This window comes from Lissotriton helveticus, chromosome 1_1 (genome assembly GCF_964261635.1).
Source record: "Lissotriton helveticus chromosome 1_1, aLisHel1.1, whole genome shotgun sequence".
Classification (NCBI taxonomy): Eukaryota; Metazoa; Chordata; class Amphibia; order Caudata; family Salamandridae; genus Lissotriton; species Lissotriton helveticus.
Window position 1 is genome coordinate 384,680,042 of NC_136057.1, and position 25,794 is coordinate 384,705,835.

At 43.4% G+C, this 25,794-nt stretch overlaps 1 protein-coding gene across 1 annotated transcript in view; it reads left to right on the forward strand.

The window, feature by feature from the left end:
• The window catches only part of LOC144809515 (sodium- and chloride-dependent GABA transporter 1-like), a 357,006-nt gene that overhangs the window by 298,391 nt on the left and 32,821 nt on the right, over nt 1-25,794 (forward strand). The window contains exon 10 of the mRNA XM_078673719.1: nt 15,175-15,306. Coding sequence (XP_078529845.1) covers nt 15,175-15,306 — 132 coding nt within the window. The remainder of the gene's footprint in view (nt 1-15,174; nt 15,307-25,794) is intronic.

Here is a 25,794-nt window from a genome sequence, read left to right on the forward strand (position 1 = left end):
GATCCTTCGTGGATGATAGTGAAAGAAACACCTGTAAAAGGGTGGAAGGACATTGAGCAATGGTGCCTCCTGCAAGTTGCACAGTCGAAAGGGGAGTCGAGGATCTGAGGACTCCACTACCTCCTGGGCCTGGTACTCTAGTCATGGAGTTTCAGAGAGACTTGTAACATCTGTGTGCAGGAGGTGGAGAGCAGCAAGTTCCCTTAAGGGGGCATCCAGTGTTCATTATAAACAAACACTTGCAATGCAATAGGTCTCATATTTACAAGAGTTTGAGCTTTTGTCATTGTAAGTGGCTTATATTTATGTATTCTTTTTAAAACAGACAAATAAAGGCATTGTCATTTACAATGCCAAGAGCTTAAACTCTCGCAAATGCGAGACCTATTGCATTGCAAATACGTTCGGCGCTTATGCTATAAAGATTTTTTTTTAAAGCGTTAGGAGAGAACATGTCCACAGCAGGCAGGACTAAACTATTTGAGAAAATAGTGTTTGAAGGCTGGAATTAAAGCCTACCTAGTAACAACACACGTAGCAGGGGGTTTCCTCATGGGAGGTTACAATATGAGAAAAGGCGATATCAAGGAGGGACTACTAAGCCGACTGACCAATGAAAAGCCACAGTTGACAATGGACAATTACACAAGCCAATTAAAATAAGGGCAGAGCTTCAAGTCCATACCTGAATAGAGTATGCCTCTCAGAGCAGCACATGCACAGCCCAGGCTTGACCTAACAACGATTCTCTTTACCCAGATCCACATTTATGACAATCAGCCACAGTAGACACTCATGAATGCAGCTTTGTTTAATGATGTTTGATGATGTAATTTGGATTTTGAGATGCACATGACATCATCCAGCTGTGGCCCCTTAGAGCAATAAGTGAGCAGGTAGACGCGCCCATCAATCTCCCAGAATGAAGCACTCGGGTCGATTCCTGCCCCCATCCCTTCAGAACTCAGCACTATTTAAAATGCCCATGAAATTATAACTGGCCTTTTCCATCCTGTGCAGCGCTCCTACGCACCGCTGACCAACTCCGCCTTCAGATGAAACAAGCACCCCGCCTCCTTCACAACCTGGATGACCTGTTGCTCCTCAAGTACACTTCAATTTGGTGACCTAAAGCCAAGTTGACTTTGCCGAGGTGTCTGCCTTTGTTTTGCACAGCTGTGTTTGTCACATTTACCTTTTTCCTTGTAGCAGGGGTGTTTCCTCAATGTATCATTCTAACACATGATCGCTCTAATCTAGTTTTTGATGCAACCTTTCTCACTTTGATGGCACCAAACCAGTGGCGCAACACAAAATGATGGGGACCCCCTGGAAAATGGTGAAGAGGGGCCCCGTTATCTTACAGGTGGCACAGATATTAAATCTTGGGCTCAATGGGGTCACACTGAAGGGTTGGGTTCCCCCTATGCTGCAGGTGGCCTGATCAAGAAAGTGTGACTTTCCCAAGCGTTTACCTATTTCTTAGTCCATACCATTGCACGCATTCTGCAAGGCATGCAATGGCATGGCTTTGGGAGGTGAGGAGGTCCCCTCCAAAAGAAGGAACCCTGGGAGCCCCCCCCCCCCTCCTCACAGCAGGGCCTCTGTTATGCCCCTCTGCACCAAAATTTCAATGGTGCACATTTTGTGAAGACATAGCCAGACTAGCCTCTGTAGCTAACGAGAGCTCTGCTGGAGTTATTTGACAACATTTAGCATCCATGCCTTAATTAGGGATCATCAATAACTCGTGCACATTCCGCTGGTTTATGCTAATTACCTATGTATTTACATATTCCAACGCAAAGCTTAGTACATTTTTCCAGTGTATGTAGCCTCTGTTCACACCTTCCCTCACAGTACTTCTCTCCTTCACCGGGACAGGCTCTGATTTTGGGGCACACTCAATGAAGCAGCCTTCTCCCGCCCACTCCGCCTCTACCCCCGTGTGATTCAGCCGTCTCCTCTGCTGGCCTTTTCCACAGATGCACACACTGCTGCTGACGCCCCTCGTGTGACTCACGTGACCTGCCGCGTGCCCTCGGGCTTCCGGGAGGAGGCTCCTTCCTAACTCTATTCTGAAAGGCCAACCAAGCGCAAGAAAGCGATCCAGGCAGAGGGAAGTAATCGAGGATGACAGGCAAGATACCTGTGCTTGGTGGCAGCGGAGAGGATGCTCCCGGCCCACCGTCACCGTTCAGAGGAGGCTGTCACCGCATCCCGGAGCAGCCCAGGCCACCGTCAGCTCCAAGCCATGCAGGCGAGCTGTGCAGCCGGGCACAGAGCTGGCTGAAGGCACAACACAGCATGTGGGATTTGTGCTGAGAAGAGAGAGAAAGGTGCGGAGGCTTTTTATAACAGCACCGGCAGCTTTTTAACAGCAGCTTGTTAAAACCACCTATGTGGAAATGGGATGGACATGTTAACTTTCAGAATTAACATTTAAAGTTGCAGCTCTAAGCAGAATACATTGTCAGCCTGGTTCTTTAGTTAGGAATAGAATTGGACAGTGAGATATTTTTATTCCACCGGCTGAAACAGGGGGATGCGTGCATTGTTTGACTTTGCAAAGTTAGAAGAATTGTATCCACTTATGTTAGGGGTACATAATTACTGGAAACTGCCCCACAAAATAACTGCGTTTATTTTATTGTATTTTTTTATCCAACCTTCTAGCCCTCTCCCTGCTGATAGATGCTGCTATTAAAAATAAAAAATCATTATATGCGTGCTATATTGATTACTCGGTCGCCTTTGATAGCATAGACAGAGGGAAATTGTGGTCAAAACTTTCAAAGTGGGAGGTGGACGCCAAGCTCCTCAACTTACTGATCTTACTGCATTCAGACACCAGGGTCCAAATAAAATTGGGGGCCGGCAACTATCTATCCAAAGAAATTCCGACCACAAAAGGTTGAAACAGGGGTGCGTTCAACCTTTTTATGTCCGACCTCTCCAAAGAACTGGACGACTGCAACCATCATGCCCCAAAGCTAAGGGGCTTTACATTATCGAATTTATTATACGCAGACGATCTGATACTAATTAGTCACATCCCAGTAGGCCTGCAACATCTTATTAACACAACTAGCTCATTTTCTGAAAAAAACGGCCTGCCCATTAATACGGAAAAATCGAAGGTGATGGTTTTTAATCAAAAATCAAAAAAGCAAACGTTCCAATGGTCTCTGCGTGATCTCAAAATGGAAACAGTTAAAGACTACAAATACCTGGGGATAAGCTTTGATTCCAACGGCTCATTCCAGCGACATGCAATAACAATAAAAAACAGAGGGATTTCACTGGCCATCGCTTTAAAAAATATCAAGAACAAAATAGCGGGCCCAAATCTAATCCCTTTGCTGGACATATTTCATGCAAAACTGCTACCATCACTAACTTATGGCAGTGAATGCATGAGAGGGAGAGATGAAGACATTTTAGATAAAACGGTTATCAAAACACTCCGAATACTCTTCTCACTCCCTCCTTACACTTCCCCAGCACAGCTAAGACTGGAGTTTGGTCTACAGAAGCAGCAAATTGCACGCAAGGGCGCATATGCAAAATACTGGTACAAAGTTAGGCACGCTGTAACAGACTCCCTGAACGTCCACCTTTGGAAAGAGCTGGAGACAAACAAGGGATCCTCTGCAATGGCCTACCTCCAAGTAGCTATAACATCCCTTGCATTAAAAGACCTTTGGGAGTCGAGCTGTTCACATAAGTGCTTTAAGCGCCTGGTCAACAAATCAGGGAAAATTCTCTCTATGGAGGAAGATAAAGCAGCGTTAACCAGGAGATCACATGGGTGGTTCATAATACAAAGCTACACCAGCGCTTCACCCCAACCATACCTCAGTACCAGCTTTTCAAGGAAGGCGAAGGAAGAATTCCTGCGGCTGAGGATGGGAGTAATCCCGTCAAAAGTCCATCTTCCCCCATGGAAACGCCTGGAATCCAACTCCAACTGTAGGCTTTGCGATAATCCAAATGAGGACGTTTCACACTTGTTATGCAGCTGCAAAGCCCTAGACAGTGCCCGAAGGGGCCTACTAATCCAGCTCTGGAATCAATACGGTGTGCGAACTCGCAGACAAGCCTTGTTGATCAGCTTTAAAGGAGAAAATATCCAACTGGCCTGCCGACTAGTGCGCTTCATGAAAACAGTTAATACGATCCAAAATCCAGAGACCAGCGATTGAATTAGACTCATAAAGACGAGCTCCTGCACCTTAAGAAAACTCTTTTTCAACCAACAAAGACTTAGTAAATGCTGAACGGTCTCTTTTTTCAAACATTTGCAACTCATTGTACCATTTTTGTATAGATTTATCGTCCATCCTTTGAATTTTCTTTTATCGATTTTAACAGCTTTTTTGTATAACTCATGATTGTGAAATTCTTCCTGTATTTTTTTTTATATAAAGTGTTATTGCAAAGATTTTTATTAATCATGGAATAAAGTAAAGTAAATACTTATCCAAATAAGTGAAAAAATATGCTATTTACATTTCACTCATTTTAATGAAAAACTAGTCTGAAAAACTGTAATGTGTTGCTTTTTCAACTTCTCAACACCTAGCTCTGGAATTTTGTAAAACATTTTTCCCACAACTTCTAGATTTATGCGGAAGGGAAGTATCGCAATCTTGCTCCCCCTTCCTAAGATACAAAATGGTCCTTCGGTGAGATGTACACCACTTTTTCGTCAGACATTCGACTCCTCTTTTCGTAGGAGCAACTTAGAAGTTGAAGGAGGGAAACACCTATAGGAGTGTTCTCCATTCTGGCAGGTTTTGCAAATAATGCGAACACTTCAAGAAGACTTTAAAGGAATCTGAACTGAACTTATAAAAATAACAACGCCACGGAAAACAAATGTTTATTAAAATTATGTGTAATCAATCTAAATTTAGCAAATGGAAGTAAGACATACTAATGTATTGCCTTGATAACACTGACTAGAGCAATGCTAATAGGAACCATATCTAAAAATGCAGATGACTGCCAGATGTACAAATCAGTGCAGACACACAGCTCAAAGTCAATCGACACTGGTCACACATAGGCTCTCGTGGCCCAACTCTGGCACTAAAAACTCCAAGAACCAAGCTGGAAATCCTGAGGACCGAGCAAATGGAACACATCTATAGTATTTCTGTACACAAAGTCGTTATTTGCCCCATTTCCCATGCAAACATTAAAACGAAGAAAGTCACTCAAATTAGCTTGTTTGCTTGACATGGCTGGGAGCAACAGAGCAGTCAGATGTAACGACTCTGTAGATGCACAAGTAATTGATCCACCTTAAAGGTCAGCAATTCACAATATATAGTTCCATATATGTCAATGCAGGTAGGTGTGTGACATGTACACATATGCATGATAAATTTGGAAATATATATTGTACGAGCACATTTCCATTACTGGGGACCAAATGTGCTCTGTCTATTCATTGGGAGTAAAGGGAGAAAAGGACTCACCTGAATTTCAGCCAAGGCGGGGTTGTTTTCTTCATGGCTAAGTTGCTGCTGTAAAGTAGAGCCTGGACGTACGGTCCCATGTCAAAGACTAAAGAAAAAATAAGGAAATGAGTGAGTTTGCATCCCGTTTCCTTCGTTTTTGCCAATTCATAGCAGGGGGCCTCCCTGCCACAGATGGCTTGACAGAAAGTCACTTTGTAATTCAGATGGTGGAATTGTTTTCTGTACTGTCCTGTGGTATCTGCTTTCACTCATGCCACCGTCAAGGCGGTTGGCAAATGGCTGGTAGTGGCGGCGATGCTCTGGTGGTCTTTCGTTCTGCAAACTGCCAACATTGAAATACGGTGATGGTGTTTCCAATGCTGTTTCGACTGTGGTTCCCTTACTGCCAAACTCAAAATCAGGCCCTTAGTGATGCCCAATGACAACATACTCTGCTATGCTATTTCAAATGTAGATCTTGCGCAGGTTGTGCTAACCTAATTATACAATTAGGAGCACACGTTCTAGAATGGTAAAAGACTGGGATCAGGGAGCTACTTCAACACGAGAATGGCAGACATGTTCATTTCTTCTCATGTCTTCCAAAATTGAAATGGTGTATCAGTGAAAGTGCGTCATTTTCTTTGTAATTCTGCCCCGTATGTTTTATTGAACCAGTAAGGACTGCCTGCCTCATCCAGCTTGCCTATTTCCAAGCCAACAATTTTTGTCATTGAATTTTGCTGCCATTATGAATCTGCACTATGAAACTGCCATTCAAAGCCACAGTATGACTGCTCTGTCCCTATAGGCATAAGGTACAGCTGATTACACCCAATTGGCTTATTTGACATTCAAGTAAAGCCATGGTAAGCCAGTGGAGATGATGCAATCGTATGGTGGAAGAAAAAATGACACATGTGGGCTGCAGTGTATATTTTCATCACCCTGATCAATGACTAAAAATGGGTGGCTCCAGAGACCCCATTATGTCCTATCTAACTGCAGTCTAGTACACTTCAGTATCATCTGTCAAAGAAAAATGCCCTCTCATATAGAGAAAAAACAATTTTCATTCATTAGGTAAGTCACCTCAAAGTGTCTTAGGTTTAGACTAAGTGGTTTTTATAACCCAGTTGGTACTATGGACAGTTCTTTGACATATTCTTTTCAATATTCCTAGTTCCGCCAATTCATATTTAGCCAGTTTATGTTGTTTTGGTAATTACATTTTCTCGATTTTTCCTTAGTTGGTTAGGAAATGTTAATGAGTTGGGTGTTAAATTTTAAAGTTATTTGGTTCTGGTTGGACCTGTTACCCATTAACCTCTTCCTTGTGCGAAAGCTACTAGGGGTTGAGCAGGCTTTTCTCACTGAAGTGTTGTGCAACCCAACAAAATTATGTGATATCATGTTGGTAGCATCAGTCTCTCCCAAATGAATAGCCTACTCTCTCACACACGTTTTGTACTATTTCATTCTGAGTGCCACATGCATCTATGAATTTCATTGTATACTTGGCAGAAAATACTGCTTGCCAGTAACAAATGGTGTCACCCGCATCCAATTATCCAATGTATAGTTTTTTTCCGACTTTGGACTGTGCATATGCTGTATGAGAAATAGTAGTAAGGAATATTACCGGTAAGCAATCAAGCAAGAACCACCTTATCTTTTTCCTTATTACAGTCTTGACCATATTTATAAGCAATCATCACTTTGACATGTTCATCACTGTAGCATCCACAATGTTTTGACTGCCTACATTTTTGTTTAGAGTGAACCTCCTCCTACACAGAGGATCAGCAGCTCAGGTGAGACCCCCAGCTACAGACAGCAGTGTTAGATGAAAGTATTATCATCAAAGCTTTATTTCGATATAAATATATCATAAAAGCATTTTACAAATTATGTGAGAAAGGTACAAAGTATAAGATTATGGACAGGAGTACCATATTAGGGAAAAATTAAAAAAACGACTTTCCCCTTTCCTTTCTCCTTACCTCCCATACATAATTATACAGCCAATAAATAACAATTCATCAAGGTAAAAACACGCAATACATAGTTTAAAAATAGATTAAACTATCTCAGCTTTGAAGCGAATTAAAAACAAAGTTTAAAAAGAATCTTCATCCGGGACATAACTTTTTTGATCTAATCACCCATGCCCAACTGAGAAATTTGGCCACACCGCAAGCCAGAATAGTATTAGTATCCGTTCGCAGTATTCTCAGTGCGGTGATTCCTGGTTCCTAGTTGCCAACAAATAGGATTCAACCATTTTTTCCTTGTATTAGTATATGCAATACATGTGTAAACAAGGTGCGGGACGCTTTCAACCACTCCATCGCAGTGTGGGCAAGATGAGTGTATCTGGTAGGGAGGCTTCCAACTGCTAGTGTATTCACGGACAGGAAGTGTGCCCAATCTAAACTGGATGTAAAGAGCCCTATCTCTGGGTTTCTGAATAAAATCTAAATAGGATTCTAGGCATGGAACCTGTTTATGTAAGCGAAACTCATCAGTCAGCCTACCTAGGCCAGGGTTTCTAGTCTCCTGACTGTCAACTGAAGCCCAGTAGGCACTTTTAAAGACTGACTTGTTCAGCAGAGTCCCTGAGTCCCAGGCTGCTCTGAATCCCAATGCTATGAGGAACTTTTTTATATTTGATAGCCAACTAATCTTATGGGATCCCTCAAGATTCATCACTTCTCTTAGGCCGTCGGCGTATTTAGATAACTCAGGTGTACGCTACAGGTGAGCCTGATAGAGGAGAGGATGTAAAGTGGCAAGATCTTTCAATGGGCGGCGTCCCAAATCACTCTCAATAGTGGCTTGGTTGGAGTTCCCTGTGGGAGTAAGACCAATTTTCTAAAAAATGTATTTTCTGCCTTTACCATATCATCAATTTTCTCAAAGCCCCAAAGCTCAGCACCATATAGTGCCGAGCCTACGGCCTTGGCAGCATAAATCACAAGGGCAGGAGCAATTGGCCTAGATCTTGAAGGGAGATGCTCTCTTCCTATAACACCCACAACCCGCTTATGGTTCAATATGTGGTTTCCAGGTTAATTTATCTAAAATTCTAATACCCAGGTAATCGAATGTTTTAACACACTCTAAGGGTACCCCATCAAGTGTGAGAGTGGTCTTAGCCAGCCTACTAGGGTTAAAGTAGAGGAGCTTGGTCTTTGAGGTATTAATTACCAAGCCCCTCAAGTTGCAGAAAAGGTGAAACCTATTTAACAATTTTTGCAATCCGGCAGGGGTTTTAGATATTAATAGGGTGTCATCCGCAAAAAGTAAGGCGGGCACCCTATCACCCGCCAGGACTGGAACGTCTGCATTTATTTCTAATAGATAGGAGACCAACCCGTTCACAAAAAAAGAGGGTTGGAGCCATAACGCAGCCCTGACGGACACTTCTATCAACAGCAATTTTTTCTGGTTTTTGTTCCTGTGTACCCCACCTGACTCAGGCATAGTTGTCCTCATGCATGCGGACCAGGAGATTCAGGATGGGCGAGGAAATCCCTATTTCCTGATTTCCTGTAGGACAAACCAAAGGCGGTCTCGGGGGACCAGGTCAAAGGCAGTCTTTAGGTCGATAAAGGCGAGGTAAAGACTGCCTTTGTCAATAGTTACCACCTTCCAGTGCAGAAGGGCCAGCCTGAAGGCCTGATCGATCGTGCTTGGGCAAGCCCTAAACCCTGCCTGGTAGTTTGACAGGATATTGTTCTCCCCGACCCAGGAGAGAATCCTCTCCAGTAGGACCCTGCCAACTACCTTCTGACCAGCATCTATAAGGCTGATGGGACGATAGTTGGCAGGATCCCCCCTGGAGCCCCTCTTGTAGATGGGAATTACCTCTGCCCCCTTCCAAGAGGCTGGGACGGGTGCCCCTTCCAAGAGGGCGTTAATCAAGAGGGCAAAATATGTGGCCCATTCTTTAGGATTCGCGCGATATAAGTCGCCTGGTAGACCATCTTGATCCCGGGGCCTTCGCCAGGATGATCTTATTTATGGCTGTCTCTACCTCACTCGCCACTATTGGTTGAAATGGTTCGAGAGGGACGGGAGACAGGGGGCAGCAAAAGGGCTCTCGATGCTCCAGGTTGGTAACTCCCTCATATTGTTTTTTGAAGTGATCATGCCACTCCTGATTGGTGATATGGTTCGGGATCTGGTCAGATTCCCGACCCTTAGATCTCCTAACCAGGCTCCAAAACAAGTCACCATTTTTAGACAGACTAGCGGCCTTCAAGTCTGTCCAATGAGATTCCTCCCAGGCCCTCTTAGCCTCGACCATAGCCCGTCTATACTCCTTTCTAGTCCGTTGAACCTCACTATTATTATAGTTCTTAATAGCAGATATCAGAGAGGTCTTTTTTCGTCTTCACTCCCTATTGTACCATGCTTCTGGTGATTTACGAACCATGGATATCTTATTTGAGGGGAAAGATTCCAAAAAGAGGGAACCTATGTGGTCAATAGTGTCGACATAGACATCCCCAACAGTTGAGAACCCATCTTTTTCCGTACATACTTTAAACAATTTGGGGGTCTGAGCGCTCAAGATTTCCCTGAGAGCTAGCATTTTCCGTTCATTGACAGCAACTTTTGGCCATTTGAGAAACCTCTTACAATTTGATGGTAAGACCTCTTTTGTTGACATCATGGGGGTAGTATTGGAACGGCATATCTCACTAGGCTACACATCCATCATAGAGAGGGATAGTGGATTATGGTCACTATCGGTTGATGGGACAATAATCATATCAACCACCTGTCTCCAGAGTCTCTTATCGACCAATATATAGTTGATTCTACTTCTCCAACCTTACGGCCTCCCTCACTTCATCAAGGGAATTGTTTAAGATCGTGGATTCACAAATGACAATACGTTAGTGGAGGGTCTGAGGGATATTTATAGACCAGCCTAGGTTGTACCCCTCTAAAGAGATAAATGAACAACAAGAAAACCTAGGGGTCTCTACAGGAAAGTATAATATAAATTCCTATTTACTTAACCCAACGTCTGACATAGTACATCTGGTTAAAGTCAAGACTGAATATTTCTGACAAAACACAAAAAACCTAAAGTATGGGGCCACCAGTGACTGTAAATCAAAAAACCTTTTGTAGGATTCCCATCAAAGACTTGTGATGATCAATATTATCATTTGGTCATCCTTAGGGTCGTGTGTCTCTGGATTATTGAGACCAAGATCGTACCCTATGGTGGATAAGGGTTCCGAACTGCAATCACTGTTGGACCAAGTGATATTGATCAGATGGAATAAGGTGCAGTGCAAAAAATGAGAGTGGTGAATTAAAATAGGATAGAGAATCTAAAGAAGATTTTTAATAGGAAAGGTCCCTTCCTGCTAAAGCCAAGAACAGCGCAATATCATAGCAGTTTAAACAAATATCTGCATTGGGGCCAACATGTTTCAGCCTAATGGGAAAAGGGACCCAGGCTTTCTTCAGGGCCTCTGTTCTGAATAGAAATGCTACTGCATAGGGTGCAAATAATGTGCCAAACAAAAAACAATAACCATTTGATTATTACTCTATAACAGCAAAGGATATATTTTCCAACGTCTGTTAGATCTCCTCTGTGACATCTGGTGTATTCATTACATCTACAATAGAGAAATCACACAGTGACCCCGCTGTAAAGGTTAATCGTGAAAGAGCACATGTCCAAAATATTGCATTGTAAGGACATTCTCTACTCACCCAGACTGTCCGGGGAACAGACCTCACCTCTCCTGGACCTGTCTCAGGACGTGTGAGACCCCGCTCTGCAGAAGTAAAACAACCTGTGCTTAAATACTACAGAGAGAATGCACTTATCCTCCTCTGTCTTGTATCTACTTAGCACAGGTTAGGCATACTGCTTACTCCCAGAGCTGACTACTTATCATAGTCCAGTGCACATAGATCAAACTTCCAAGTACAAACCACAACTCTTCCTGTGTAGCAGCTAAATATTAATAGTAAATATAACAAGCCATAGTTACAGCTTGATATTATAGCCCATTTTAACATTTTAAAGAATTTCCGTCCAATATCACTGCTGCCGGCTCCAGCAAAAATGTTGGAAACTCATCTCAACTTACACCTAACTGCCTTTCTTGATTCTACCACCCTCCTGGACTCATCGCAGCATGGGTTGCACCATAGTACTGAGTCGGCCCTCACTGTGGTCGTAAACAATATTCGCACAAAGGTTGATCAAGGGCAGACGACTCTATTGGTCCTGCTAGATCTGATAGCAGCTTTCGACACCCTATCTCCCTCAATTCTAACATCGCGTCTTAGGGAGATTGGGGTAGAGGGCTTTGCACTCAGTCTGCTGTCTTCCTTTCTCAATCAGCGAGAGCAGAGGGTCAAGTTAGGAGAGTTTGTGTCCCCTTCTAAACCTGTGTGTTGTGGGGTTCCTCAGGGGTCGGCTTTAAGCCCCACCCTTTTCAACATATATGTGACCCCACTCGCCAGGTTGGTACGATATTTTGGGATGGAGGTGGTGTCATACGCCAATGACACCCAAATCCTGGTCTCTCTCTCCCACTCGGTGAGTACCTCCGTCTTAGCTTCAGGAACTGCATGGAGGCAGTTGGACGGTGGATGATCTGTAACTCACTGAAGCTGAACGGGGAGAAAACCGAGGTTTTGATCTTCGGGGGAGACCAGGATGCCTGGTCAAGTGACTGGTGGCCCCCATCCCTCGGAGAGTGCCCACGGCCCACCAAATCCGCCCAGAAACTGGGTGTAATGATCGATTCCTCTCTTGCCATGGACCAGCAGGTAAACAGAACGATCTCTACCTGCTGGGGTGTCATTAGGACCCTGAAGAAAATCACTCATTACCTCTCCCTGAAAGCCCGTAAACAGACTGTAGTGGCCTTGGTTACCTCCCGGTTAGACTATTGTAATGCACTCTACTCGGGCATTAACCTAGGCCTGATACAACGTCTGCAGACTGTTCAAAACGCGGCAGCTAGATTTATTCTTGATGTCCCGAGCCGTTCATCTGCTACTCTAGCCAGGAAGACTCTGCACTGGCTTCCGATTCAGGCCAGGATCTCCTTTAAGATCCTATGCTTTGTCTACGGGGCACTATTTGGAGAAGGCTCTGAAGATATTCGATCTCTCTTAGCCTCCTACACTCCCCGTAGAAACCTACGCTCCGCCAGTAAGAACCTCTTGATTGTTCCTCGGGTTCGGAAAGTCAGGTGGGGAGGAAGGGCCTTTTCGGTTGTGGCCCCTAGGTTGTGGAACACCCTTCCCCTGGAACTAAAAATACAACCCGCCATCGGTCCTTTTAGGAGGGCATTAAAAACATGGCTTTTTTCAGAGGCATATCCATAAGCTGGCTCCTGGTACACATACTTTTGGGAATTGTTTCTGTTAGGCGCCTTGATGCCCACGGGCTAACTCTGCGCATTATAGGATTGCCTTCATTCATTCATTCTAGTGGGGCATGAAACCCTGTTGAATGTATTCGCTCCTAGAGCATCCGAAACTGTGCGCCCATTGACAGCCCTTAATCCAAATTCTAATGCTAGGGCATTTAATTGGATAACGAACGGCGACCATCTCTTGACTGGTGGTAGTGTCAGTGATGGTATGCCCCATCTGTCATCCTCATCTTCCATTCCTATAAGGTCGTCAGAGGCCAGTGGTTCGAATGTGCAATTCAAGTCACCGGGCACCATGAAATAGGAACTAGCGGGACAAGAGAGGAGTTCATTAAACAAGATGGAAATGATTGAAGATTTGGCTCCTCCTCTTGTGCCTCTAGCATAAACATTAAATAATTTGATGGTGTTACCTCCAATAGACCCCCTCAGAGTTAATCTCATCAAATCCGGAATGGGACAGGGGTGATGGGTAACCCTGCAATTAGGAGCAATGTTGACCCAAACCATCAGCCCCCCGGACGCGTGACCACGCCCTACAGTAGTTGCAGGTATAAAGAAACACGAGTAGCCAGATTTATATAGTAGCACTAAACTCCATGTCTCTTGAAAAATACATAGGTCATAGCCATCTATGAAACTATTCCAATCTGGTAATGATAATTTGTTTCGAAGGCCAGCTATGTTCTATGAGATTATTTTAAGGTTTGCTGGGGTGGCCCTTTGAGGAATTAAACTACTACTAGGGGCCAAAACCAGAAGGGGGAAATCCCCAACTCTAGCAGGATCACCTATATCATTGTCGTTAAGTGGCATGGCTTCATCTTTTTGTTGAACAGCCAGGTGGGGAGATGTTATATTTGCATTAAGGGCTTCACCAGGAGTGAAAGTATTAATCAATGCCAAGATGGCAGCAGTGCAAATGTCAGAAATGACAAGAACCTAATTCCAGTTTATCTTAGTATAGTGCCCTACAGTCGGGACAAACTTATTCCGGGATTCTCCAGCGCAGAAACAAGTTAAGGATGGTAACTGGGGGACAAGCCATTTGATGGACATTTGATGGACTTCCAGAAGGGTCGTTACTGTATGTGTAAAAGAATAAAGATTGATGCATATTTTGGAATATTCATGGTTGCAGGACTATGGGGAGAGGGCCTCGCCTTCATGGCAAACACTGTGATGAGGAACAGGGACATGGTTGTGACAATATCAGAGCCGAGCTAGCCACTCATGCTTGGAAACAAGGGACCTGAACTACTAAGGACGGGTCACAAAGTAGTTGCAGTTTTACAGCAGCGCTACAATGTGACCGGATCCTATTTATGGAGTATGACAGCTGTGCCTATCTGTGAGAGCACAAAACAGACATTCAGAAGCATTCACATAAATCTTACCGCATTTATATTAATGAGGCAGGATTCACAATGCTGATCCTTATGAATGCAGGGATGGAGGCCAGCATGAGATGGAAGATGACCACCCCGCATGAGCCTGCACAGACTGGAGATAATGCAGGCTCAGCCTCCTAGAAGACAAGAGCTACATAACTATCAATAGTTGGCTTGATGTGATGGCACATCAGATAGCAGTCACAAAACATTGATAAATATCCTTGCCATTCTCAAGGAAAGTGCGCCCCTTTCATGTCTCTTCTTCAGTAGAAATTACCAGGACTCACGATTTGGACATTGAGAGTCACAGTTTCATTTGTGAAGTGTAATGATTCTTTAGTACATTACCAATGTGGGTTTTGCAACCACAAAGCCTCCAATTTTGTGCAACTCAGGCTTTATGGGTGCAAACACCTTTGATAAATCAGGTCAAATATCTTGTGTTTCTGGGCATTGTTTGTGTTCTTAATTGAGCAATAGCCCATATCTATCTGCTGTTGGTTGTTTCTGAACATATTCATGCAGTTCAACAGTGAGAAGAATGGACGCATCTATTGCCAAAATGCACTGGATCAAAAACAAAATAATGGAATTATAGTATGTAGTAGAATTTGGATCAGACCTCCTTTAGTAAATTGTCATCAGCCACTGGTAAATATTTTGAGTTTTATTCTCAGACTGATTGGAAACACTTGTTTCTCTCAGGACGAGGTTAAACATATCTTAAGTAGAAGATGGTGACAACTATTACTGTTAACATAGCTGTGTTTTGGACCTGAAGTTCCTGGTATTGTAGAGTGGCCCTGGCAATGTTGGAGAATTAGAGAAGTAGCTAAATCCTTCAGGCTTCTTGTCTGAGTCTCTCCCTGGCTCTTTTTGCAGTTTTGCACCGTGGAGGGATTTATCACAGCCTTAATGGATGAGTATCCACATTTACTAAGGAGGAGGAAAAAAGTCTTCATCGCGATTGTGTGTTTCATCTCCTACATCATAGGATTCTCCAATATCACTCAGGTACGTCAGATGACCAGGTAACCATAACTTTTCTGTGTAGTGATTCATACTAAACCTTTGTTGTTGTAGGGGTTGCTATTGTCCAATTTAATTGTACTCAAGTTACCGACTTCAGATAGATCAATGGCAGAAATTATTGGCAAAGTTCCAAACTCGTGACCTTCAGGAACATAGAAGATATCAGCAGTGAGCGTTTAACTTGTGGAGCCATTTTTTCAGCACAGTGACAACACCCTCTATTTATATTTGTTTTGTGCTTTTGGTGCACATCAGAGAAATCTCTGTGAAAAGGAACAAGGAAGACACTAAAATGTTAAATACAGTCATTCCTAATGTTGGTGGTTCCTCAATTGAGATAGCTTCCTGCAATCAGTTGCAATATAGAAGGGGTGCTATAATACAAATATAAAAAACAAGGATAGAGCTGTTTAATATTGCATTTGGTAGGTTATGTGCTAGTAATTTTAATTTCAATGGGCTTAATTCGCTTGAGCACCAGCCTTCCTATATGGGATGTAAGGGGAGTTTGCTCAACTTTTATGTCAGTGGTTGACATGCTAATAGAGCAGGCACTTTCAGTAAATAGCTGTTAAACGTTTGTGAACTGCAAAATGAGGAACTCTCTCTCACCACTCTTCACACAGAGCTTTCTCCAAGTTTATCCAACATCCAACGAAAATATCATCTAATCTGCTCACCAGATTTAAGGTTGATGAAATTGGTAACACCGGAGAAACTGATAGAGAATCAATGGAGGAAACTTAGAAAACTGCTTTTTTTTAACTGTGTTTTTTGCAATTTTCACCCCGAGTGGGCTGGGTATGCTCAGACGTGAGTCCCAGGCTCTCCACACCACTGGAGTCAAGCTATCCAGGCTGATGAAGGCTGCTAGCCAGAAACCGGTCCTTGGATGCTTGATTCCGGTCTGGGAAAGACATGGCTTGGTAGTTCGGACTGGACTGTTCCCATGAGGCACAGGGTCAGAGCTGATTTGCATATAGCCAGTGTCTAACCCAGGGTGGTGTGGAGTGCAAAAAAACGATGGATGTAGGCCCAGATCCTTGTACTGGGGTGAATGTATGACATTGTTCTACATTCAGTCCATCAACTGTGTTTTTTGCAATTTTCATCCCGAGTGGGCTGGGTATGCTCAGACGTGAGTCCCAGGCTCTCCACACCACTGGAGTCAAGCTATCCAGGCTGATGAAGGCTGATAGACAGAAACCGGTCCTTGGATGCTTGATTCCGGTCTGGGAAAGACATGGCTTGGTAGTTCGGACTGGACTGTTCCCATGAGGCACAGGGTCAGAGCTGATTTGCATATAGCCAGTGTCTAGCCCAGGGTGCTGTGGAGTGCAAAAAAACTATGGATGTAGGCCCAGATCCTTGTACTGGGGTGAATGTATGACATTGTTCTACATTCAGTCCATCAACTGTGTTTTTTGCAATTTTCACCCGAGTGGGCTGGGTATGCTCAGACGTGAGTCCCAGGCTCTCCACACCACTGGAGTCAAGCTATCCAGGCTGATGAAGGCTGATAGCCAGAAACCGGTCCTTGGATGCTTGATTCCGGTCTGGGAAAGACATGGCTTGGTAGTTCGGACTGGACTGTTCCCATGAGGCACAGGGTCAGAGCTGATTTGCATATAGCCAGTGTCTAACCCAGGGTGGTGTGGAGTGCAAACAACGATGGATGTAGGCCCAGATCCTTGTACTGGGGTGAATGTATGACATTGTTCTACATTCAGTCCATCAACTGTGTTTTTTGCAATTTTTTAAAGGGAGGGCATATCATATTTGCAAGTAGGTGCCCAGGAGGCAAAGGTTAACCATACGTTGAAGATCTTAAGGAGAGTTTAGGTAGACAATCATGCCTTAGCGGGACATGTATTAAAAGGAAAATGCAAATGCTTGATGGAAACTGTTTTGAGGGTGAAAGACCTGTGTGATAAGCCAGTCTGTTAGATCTGGCCTTTTCAGCGGGTTTATCGCCAGACTTTTTGCTTTCGGACCTCCTGTTTTGGACCCTGTTTTTGTTGGTTTTATGACTCCGGTCACTTTACCACTGCTGATCAGTGCTAAAGTGCATATGCTATTCCTTTAAATTGTGTTTATGGATTAGTGATTCCATGATTGGCATATTTGAGTTACTAGTAAGTCCCTAGTACAGTGCACTGTGTAGGCCCTGGGCCTCTAAATTAAATGCTGCTAGTCGGCCTGCAGCACTGATTGTGCCACCCACATGAGCAGCCTGTAAATGTAACTCAGACCTGCACTGCTATGTCTGTGCACAGTTTGGTACTGCCATGTCGACCTGGCAAGTGCACCCACTTGCTAGGCCCTAACCTTCCCTTTTCTTACATGTAATATGCCCCTAAGGTAGGCCCAAGGTAGCCCCATGGGCAGTATGCAGTGTATGTGAAAGGTAGGACATGTCCTCCGAGGCCTGCCGTCTGTCCCTCCCACGGTACAATGCCACATCAAAAGGGGGCTGAGCTTTCTCCATCCTGGTCCCATAGCTATGTAACCAGTTACCTGAACATCTCCGAAAGGAATCCACTCTCCTCTTGTTCAGGAAGAAGGTCAAAACGTTTCTTTTCAGAGAGGCCCTGAATATGGTCTAGTTCCCGATTCATGCATTGTTCATGACACCGTTTTAGTAGTTTCTGGCCATCCTCCTCTAAGCGCTAAGAGACCTGCCGGTGATTAGGTGCTATATAAATACCAGTTAACATTAACATTAACATTAACTGAGGTGTGTGAAATGTCCTGATGGTGAAATACAGTGTATTTTGTTTTTCACTATTGAAAGGCTATCTGTCCTATAGGATAGAATAGGAGTTTATTTATAACATCTTATAAATATAACTTACCGTTGGGACAGGATTGAAAGATGGAGTTTAGTATGCCTGAACTCTAATATAAAAATACATCTTTTAGTAAAGATGATTTTTATATTGTGTGTTTGAAAATACGATTTCAGAAAATGAATATTTTCTTGCTTAGCCTTCCAGTGTGCCTCTGCTGGGTTTGTGTATTGAATGACTGGATTTGCAGTGACAGGGGCTGGGGATGTGCATTCTGTTCAGACAGCCACTTGGGACGGTGAGGTGTGTCCTGACTTTCCAGGGTGAGTCAGGGCTGGGCTGAATTCAGAGTAGGGGGAGCAGATTTCTTTCACACCTAAATGGGTCTGGTCTGCCTTGGACAATGCTGTCTCCACCTCCTGCCAGGAAGCTGGGCCAGAGAGGATAGAACTGGAATTTGCTGAGCACAGACAACAAAGGATTTTGTACTATAAAAAGTAGGGCCCAGATCCCTGAACTTGAGGTCATTATTGGAATTCAAGAGGAACCTTTCCAAGAAGAAGGGCTGGAGAAACTGAAGGAGAAGTGAGGAAGATCTCCAAGGTCTGGAAGTAGACCTTGCCTCCTGTTCTGAAGTCTCAGGAACACAAATAATGTACCCCAGTTCCCTTGAACTTCCTTGCTGGGAGTTCTGACTTGCCAAGAGGTGCCTGATGCTGTTCTGGGCCTCTGGGAGTTGTTTGTGCTGTTGGGGGCAGGAAAAGAGAAGCGCAACATATCTGCACTTGTTTCCGACACATCGCGGCCATGCGGGAAGAATTTCCATGCACCGCGATCGTGTCGCTGAAGAAACCGACGCATCGCCTGCCTCCAGCTGGAGAAATCGCTGCACACCGCATCAAGTGCACCAATCTACAGAGTCCGAGCTCACTGCATCGATTCCAAAGCAGGCCCTGCTGTGCGGCTGCAACAACCAACGCATTGTGAGACCGCAGCTGGAGACGCCAACGCAGCGCTGTTGCCGCCGCCACATAGAGTACCGCCACATCCCCGATCCTCACGCGTCGTACTAGGCCCCAAGTCTACAAGGACACCTGGGCAGCAGTAAGAAACCAACACATCATCTCCCTGCACAGTAAGAAACTGACGCATCACCTCCCTTTCAGTAAGGAACCAATGCATCACCTCCCCTGTGTGGTAGTAAGGAACCAACGCATCACCTCCCCTGGAGTAAGGAACCGACGCATCACCTTCCCTGCGCGTAAGGAACCAATGCATCACCTTCCCTGTGGCCAATCTTGTTTATGATTTTGACGTATCCAAGGTACTTTGTGTTTAAAGTGCTGCATCTGAACAGAACTGTTTTTACCTTCTGAGAAGTTCATTTTGATTACTGTATTGGGGATTTTTGTCATTTTTGGTCAAGTTTTGTTTAGATAACGATTGTGTATTTTTCTAAACTGGGGTGGTGTCCATTTGTAGTATTTTCACTGTATTAATGTATGTTTGCACAAATGCTTTACACACTGCCTCTGAGATAAACCTGTCTGCAAGTGCCAAGCTAACACAGTCCTAGAGACATCGGATCATGAAGGTCATGAATTTTGCTTATCAGCATGCAATAAAATACAGCAGTGCAACCAAATCTTTTGACTAGTAATCTGGATTAGTTTCATTAATACGTCTTCTAGATATGTCAAATTGCACTTTGGGAGAGCAAGTAATTTCTTCATTTCTGTCTACTCAAAGTTTTACAAATATCCACAAACACTGAATGAGGAGAAACACCCTTTTCTAGAAGCATTGCAAAAAAAACACAATCTGTTTGCATGCTGAAAATGCAAAACTTTTTTGAAAACAGACAAATAGTAAAATCATTTCCATTTTTACTGGTCATTGTTCTCCCAGCGAGCCCCAAATAACTTTTAGTGGAGCAAATATAGATTGTTTCATTGTACAAATTGTACATGTGTAGCTAAGTTTTTGCACAGCACACCAATTAGTGCAAAACAGAAACAACACTGGCCTAATGCCCTCTCTTGAGCCAGTAGGGCACCGTTGGTACTAATCATGAAACTGATTGCATCGACTTTGGAGCCCATTTGATTTATTTCAACCAGTAACAGAATCTAGTTGTTGATACAAGCTTATGAATAACTCTGGCAGCAGTTGCCACCCTCTACACCAGCGCCAAGAGACATTAATGGTAGAAGTGCACTTAACAAGTGGTCATTAACATTACATTAACATAGATATCTGAAACACTTGCAGATAGGGGAATAACTCTGGTAGCAGTTGCCACCCTCTACACCAGCACCAAGAGACATTAATGGTAGAAGTGCACTTAACAAGTGATCATTAACATAACATTAACATAGATATCTGAAACACATGCACATAGGGGCATCATTAGAACACCATGGTACATAATACTCCTCACCACTGCCTTCCACAATGAGATTATATTGGATTGTAGAGTCATGTACATACAGTTTCCCTGATGAGGCTTTAAAAGTTTATCTACAAATGGGGAGCATGCAATTCATGGGCATGGTTGGGTGGAAAAGTGTTTTGGTCTGGTGGGGACAGCCATGGTATGTTAGCATGTCATGCATGATGATGAGTGTCATGCTTGTACTTTGTTTTTGCTGCTGCATCTTGGGAAAATGTGAAGTGAAAGCAACACGAGATACACACATAGGCTTATAAGGTGCTTGTGTATGAAGAGAAAGTGTTTGAATACAGTGTGACCTGTGTGAGATATATTTTGGTATTGTGTTTGTGAGGCAGAGGCGGCTCATGGTATAGCTGTCAATGTGTAGCTGTGTCTCTGGGTATGGCAGGCCAAGGAAGAGTGTTTGATCACTTATTGTCTTCCACATGAATCCTATTCCTTAGGTTTCAGGTGGATATGGATCTGAGTCCTCACATCCCCTCCTAGTGATGGCATGGCATTCTGTCTGCTCGAAGTAGGATCATCTACACTACCTTCCTCAATTCTAGGTGGTTCTGGATGTTTATTGTCTTTGACTCTACACCATTCCAGAGTTATGATGTTTGTACAAAGACGGATGAATCGCTGGTGCATCTAAAGAAGAACATTCTTTTCAGTGACTATCTTTTGAGCTTCACTTGTAAGTGATGTAAGTGATCTGTAAGTGATGCAGAGAGCCTTGAAGCTGGCCGTCTGGCAATGGGTAAGCTGGTGAAACACTAGAAGGGCAGGTTAGATGTGAACCCATAGATGAAGGTGTAATAATTGTCTTGTTGCTAAATTCTGGATTCTTTGCAGTGCTCCCGGCATTACGAGCTGTGCCCCCAGGCAGTGTCTGTTTGCATACTCAAGACAAGAGAGAACTAGGGAGACGGTAGCTTATGCCGTCTGCTGGAAATGTAGAAGGAGGAAGATTTTTCACCTATTTATGCTGCTGGTGGCACAAGGAGTTCTTGGGTTCAGATTATCCCAGACTCATAGTTGTACCTTTTTCTCATTTTTAGATCTCTTTTTTGGGTAAGTTAAATTTAAGGTCACTCCACAACATCCACTGGTCTACAGTTTAGAGGCATTGGTATATTCCTCAGATGTCTAGATGCCTGTGGTTTGCTACTTTTAATATGACCTGAGTGTGGTCGGCAACGCTGTAACATGTTAGGTTGAAGGACTTAATAAGATCTGGAGGAGAGCTGAGGTAAGCATTGAAGGGGAGCTGTGATATGATCAATTCTTTATTTATGCCAGCATAGATCCTGCTGGTTAGTGATGTGAAGGAGACCTAGGAGATGAGTCAGACTCTGTTGGACAGGTTGGAAGAGGTTCACTCAAAGATGCTCAGTTGGATACAGTGGCATAGGAAGGGGGGTGCCGTGGGTGCGGGCCACCAAGGGTGTCATCACTGAGGGGGTGACAAGAAAGTTTCCACACCGAGTAGCGCCTGACCTTGCTATGCCACTGGTTGGATAGAGTGAGGCTAAGTTGTGTGTAATGCAAGACATGTCCCGTACTAGAAATGTTGTAATGCTGTTGCTGTCCTTACATGTCTTCAGATTGTTCCAATTGGAAATCAGAGCTGATTTGGTTTCTCTTCCAGAATGGATGCCAATTTGTTGGTCAGAAAATAGAATGGTTTTGTCCAGAAAGTTACAGATCTAAGTGAACACTAATGTTTCAATTAGTTTTCCTAAGAATGACTCATTGGCGATACGTCTGAGTCAGCATGAGTCTGCTGGATGAAGATTAGTCATAATGAGTGGTGATATGTAGGAGATTTTAAGGTCTGAGTGGAAGTGCATGATTATGGAATATTATTGACAATAGGGTAGCAGCAATCAATGAGAGTAGGGTGTTTTTTTTTTCCCCCTGGTCCAATGATTAGGCTGCTGTGGTTCGACTTTTCCTGGTTTGCCGTATCTTGGTTGAGATCTTGGGTACGATGGCAGCATTTCTCTGCTTTCCTTTTTGGTTTCTTTAGTGTCGGCCTTAGAGTTATTGACGTTGCTGTGGGTTGACGATTTCTGCGCACCATTCCCTTCCAGTTTTATACTGTGTCAGCATGTCGATCTCTTTCGGTCTTTACACTTGAAACCATGGCGGAAAATGAGGACCAAAAAAAAAAAGAGAGTAGGGTGTTCTTGAATGTGTGTATCCGACAGGGATCAAATGGTGAGGCTGCAAGTCCACTAGCCTTGAGCCGATCATTCATAGAGGTCAGGGTCCAGAGTACTGTTCATAATCGTGGTCTCAGAGGGCTGGATGTCATGTATTTTGCAACAAACGTTTTGTTCTAGCATCGTGTCTTTAATAACAATATGCTCTGTTACAATGTTACGGAAAACAGAGAATATATTTTGGTGATGCACTTAAATTGCAGAATTTGGTGAGAATCTTGTAAAATGCACTTGCAAGGCATTTGGCACTGGAGATTCAATTATAATAGTGTATCATTTTGCCTTTTTAATAGATGTAAATCCTGTTGAGTTATTGGAGGTAGGGTTTGTTAAAATTGCTAGATTTCTTCTATTAGTCTAAGTGAACAATGATTTCAGTTTTTGTGTTGTTTACCTGTTTGTTGAGCCAAAAAGCTTTAAAATGATGATTTGATCGTATAGATGTCTAGAGAGGAATAGGTTTGTCAAAGACTGTGGAGAGCCAAATGTAAACATTCACTTCTATTATTTGGCCAGGTGGTCAGATTGCAGAGAAATTAGATTTGAAAGAAGTGCTAGGGTGGGATTGGCTCTGTTCATTCTCCTAAAGAGAAGGGTGGCAGAAACTTTGTTGAACAAGGACTGGAGAGGTAAAAGAAGGTTGATGAGAACAAGTTGAAACATGTGAGTGATGTGAGGTATGCTGTCCAGGACAAATCCAAAAAGGCTGAGTAAATATAGACAAGGAATCAGTGCTATATTAAAGCTGTCCAGCTGGACAGGATTATATTAATTACGCTTTCAGTTTGAAACACAAAATAAAGTGGAACACAGTCCTGCGTCTAATACAAAACATACAACATATAACATAAACAGAAAACTAAAAACTCAGGCAGGGAGATAAGCTTGTGAATTGCACAGGAGATACAACAAGCTACAAGCATTTTCAATGCAACAGGTCTCGCATTTATGCGAGTTTGAGCTATTGGCATTGTAGATGACTATGACTTTTAGTTATTTTTTTGTTTTTGAAACATAATTAGAACATTGGAATGTTGGGAGCTCCATTGCAGACAATGTAGTGCTCCCTGCTTCTACGGGCCGGTAAAGGCCCGCAGAGCAACATTCCAATGTTCTACAAAGGCTTCTCGAAGCTCGAGGGGATTTATATCCCCTCGAGCTTCGAGAACCCTTTGTTTAATTTGTTAGAACATTCTGCCCTCTAGTGGCAGAATGTTCTAATAGCCTTATAGCCCTTCGTAGCAGGGCTATACCGGCTATTAAAGTCCCGCTTTTTCGTTAAAGTCCCTCGCCTTCGGCTCGGGCCTTTAATGATTCAGCGGGCCTTTAATAGCCGGTATAGCCCGCTACGGCGGGCTATAAGGCTATAATAAAACGCATTGTCATTTACAAGGCCAATAGCTTCAACTTGCGTAAATGCGAGACCTATTGCATTGCAAATGCTTGTTTTTACTAACGTTAATGAGGAATTTATTCACGTGAACATGGCGCTGTCAACAAACTTTAGGACAACAAAAAGTTGAGTGGAAGTGTGAAGGGTCGCAACACTATCAAAACACCTTTTAAAAACAATCCCTATGTCATATATGCTCTAAACACTAGCATATCTACAATTACATGGTTGGTGCTTGAGAGTTTTAACATAGAAATGTCAACACGTGCCTGTTTTGTAATGTCTTTTTATAATTGGCCTTTATTTCTGAAAACTGTTCCTTAGGCAGGTTCTAGGTTTTCTTCCCAGTCCCCAAAAACGATTACTCAGAGGTGACTTTCTCAGTTTACAATACGCTGGAAGTACTACAGTCAACTAAGAGTGCCATAAAGGTATCATACACATAACTCCTTTAATGAATGACTTGTCTTACCTTATACTGGTCCTATCACACACAGCTCTTGCGGCACGCTTCCTCTTCGGTGGCAGTCTGCGCTGCTTCTCTGTCAGACTGCTTCACAAATATATGTGGGCCTATGACGCAGCCATGGCTTCACTAGCTGTGGGGCCGACGGCGCAGCTATTCACGGCCCAAGAAGTGACTCCAACACAGACTCTTTTGCTGACCAATGACAAATGAAACAAGCCTTTGTGGCACTCAAGCTTTAGCTGTAAACCTCGTAAGCTAAAGCTCGGGTGCCCCGTTGCTTAAAAAGTAAAGAAATAGAAAAACATTTCTTTCTATTTCTTTCCTTTGTAAGCAATCAGGGCACCTGTGATTTAGCTTACAATGTTTACAGCTAAAGCTTGAGTGCCACAATGGTAACAGTTAGCAAATAGAAAATAATGAATTGCTTGCATTCCAAGCCAGCCTGGGAGCTGCCTTTGGGAAGAGTTCAAAAGGATGCAAGCCACATGGAAGGAACTGTAAGTGTGTTTGCTGCAATAAAATACAAGCAACTATGTCTGAGCACCCACAGTTTAATACGAGATGGAAAACATAATAAAATCGTCCCCCCACGAGCAGATCAACAGAACAAAGCGTAATTATATTGTACTAAGTCCCTGCTCCTTGGAGGAAAAAGGAGGGACAAAGAGGCAGGGCTGGCCACTAGTAAGCAAGGATTTTTAAAGGACATTGAAAGATTCAAATGAGAAGCAAGGAATGGCATTTGTCTCACAGAGATATATGTATACTAAAGTATACAAGAGGTTGTACACTTAAGCTCGACCTAAAAAATTCAACAAAAACACCGTTTCACTCAAATAATAAATAAGGCAGTGTTTGTGGTGTGCTGCTAGTTGATGACGTTTCGATCCCGTAAGTAGGATACTGGGATCATCATCAGGACATTTTGTTACATGCCTGAGGAAGATTTGCTGTTTGTCAGGAAAAAAGGAATTTGGTATGGGTGACCGTTGTAGTTTGGCTGACCTTGATTGAAGGCATTCCATGCAATTTACGTTCATTAGTTAAAGATTGAACGAGAGCTTTGGTAGCTGGTCCGGTGTGGAAGCCTACCGCTTTAGAGACGCGGTGGCGAGCCACAATCAGGCAGATCAGTGTCCAATTATAATGAAGGG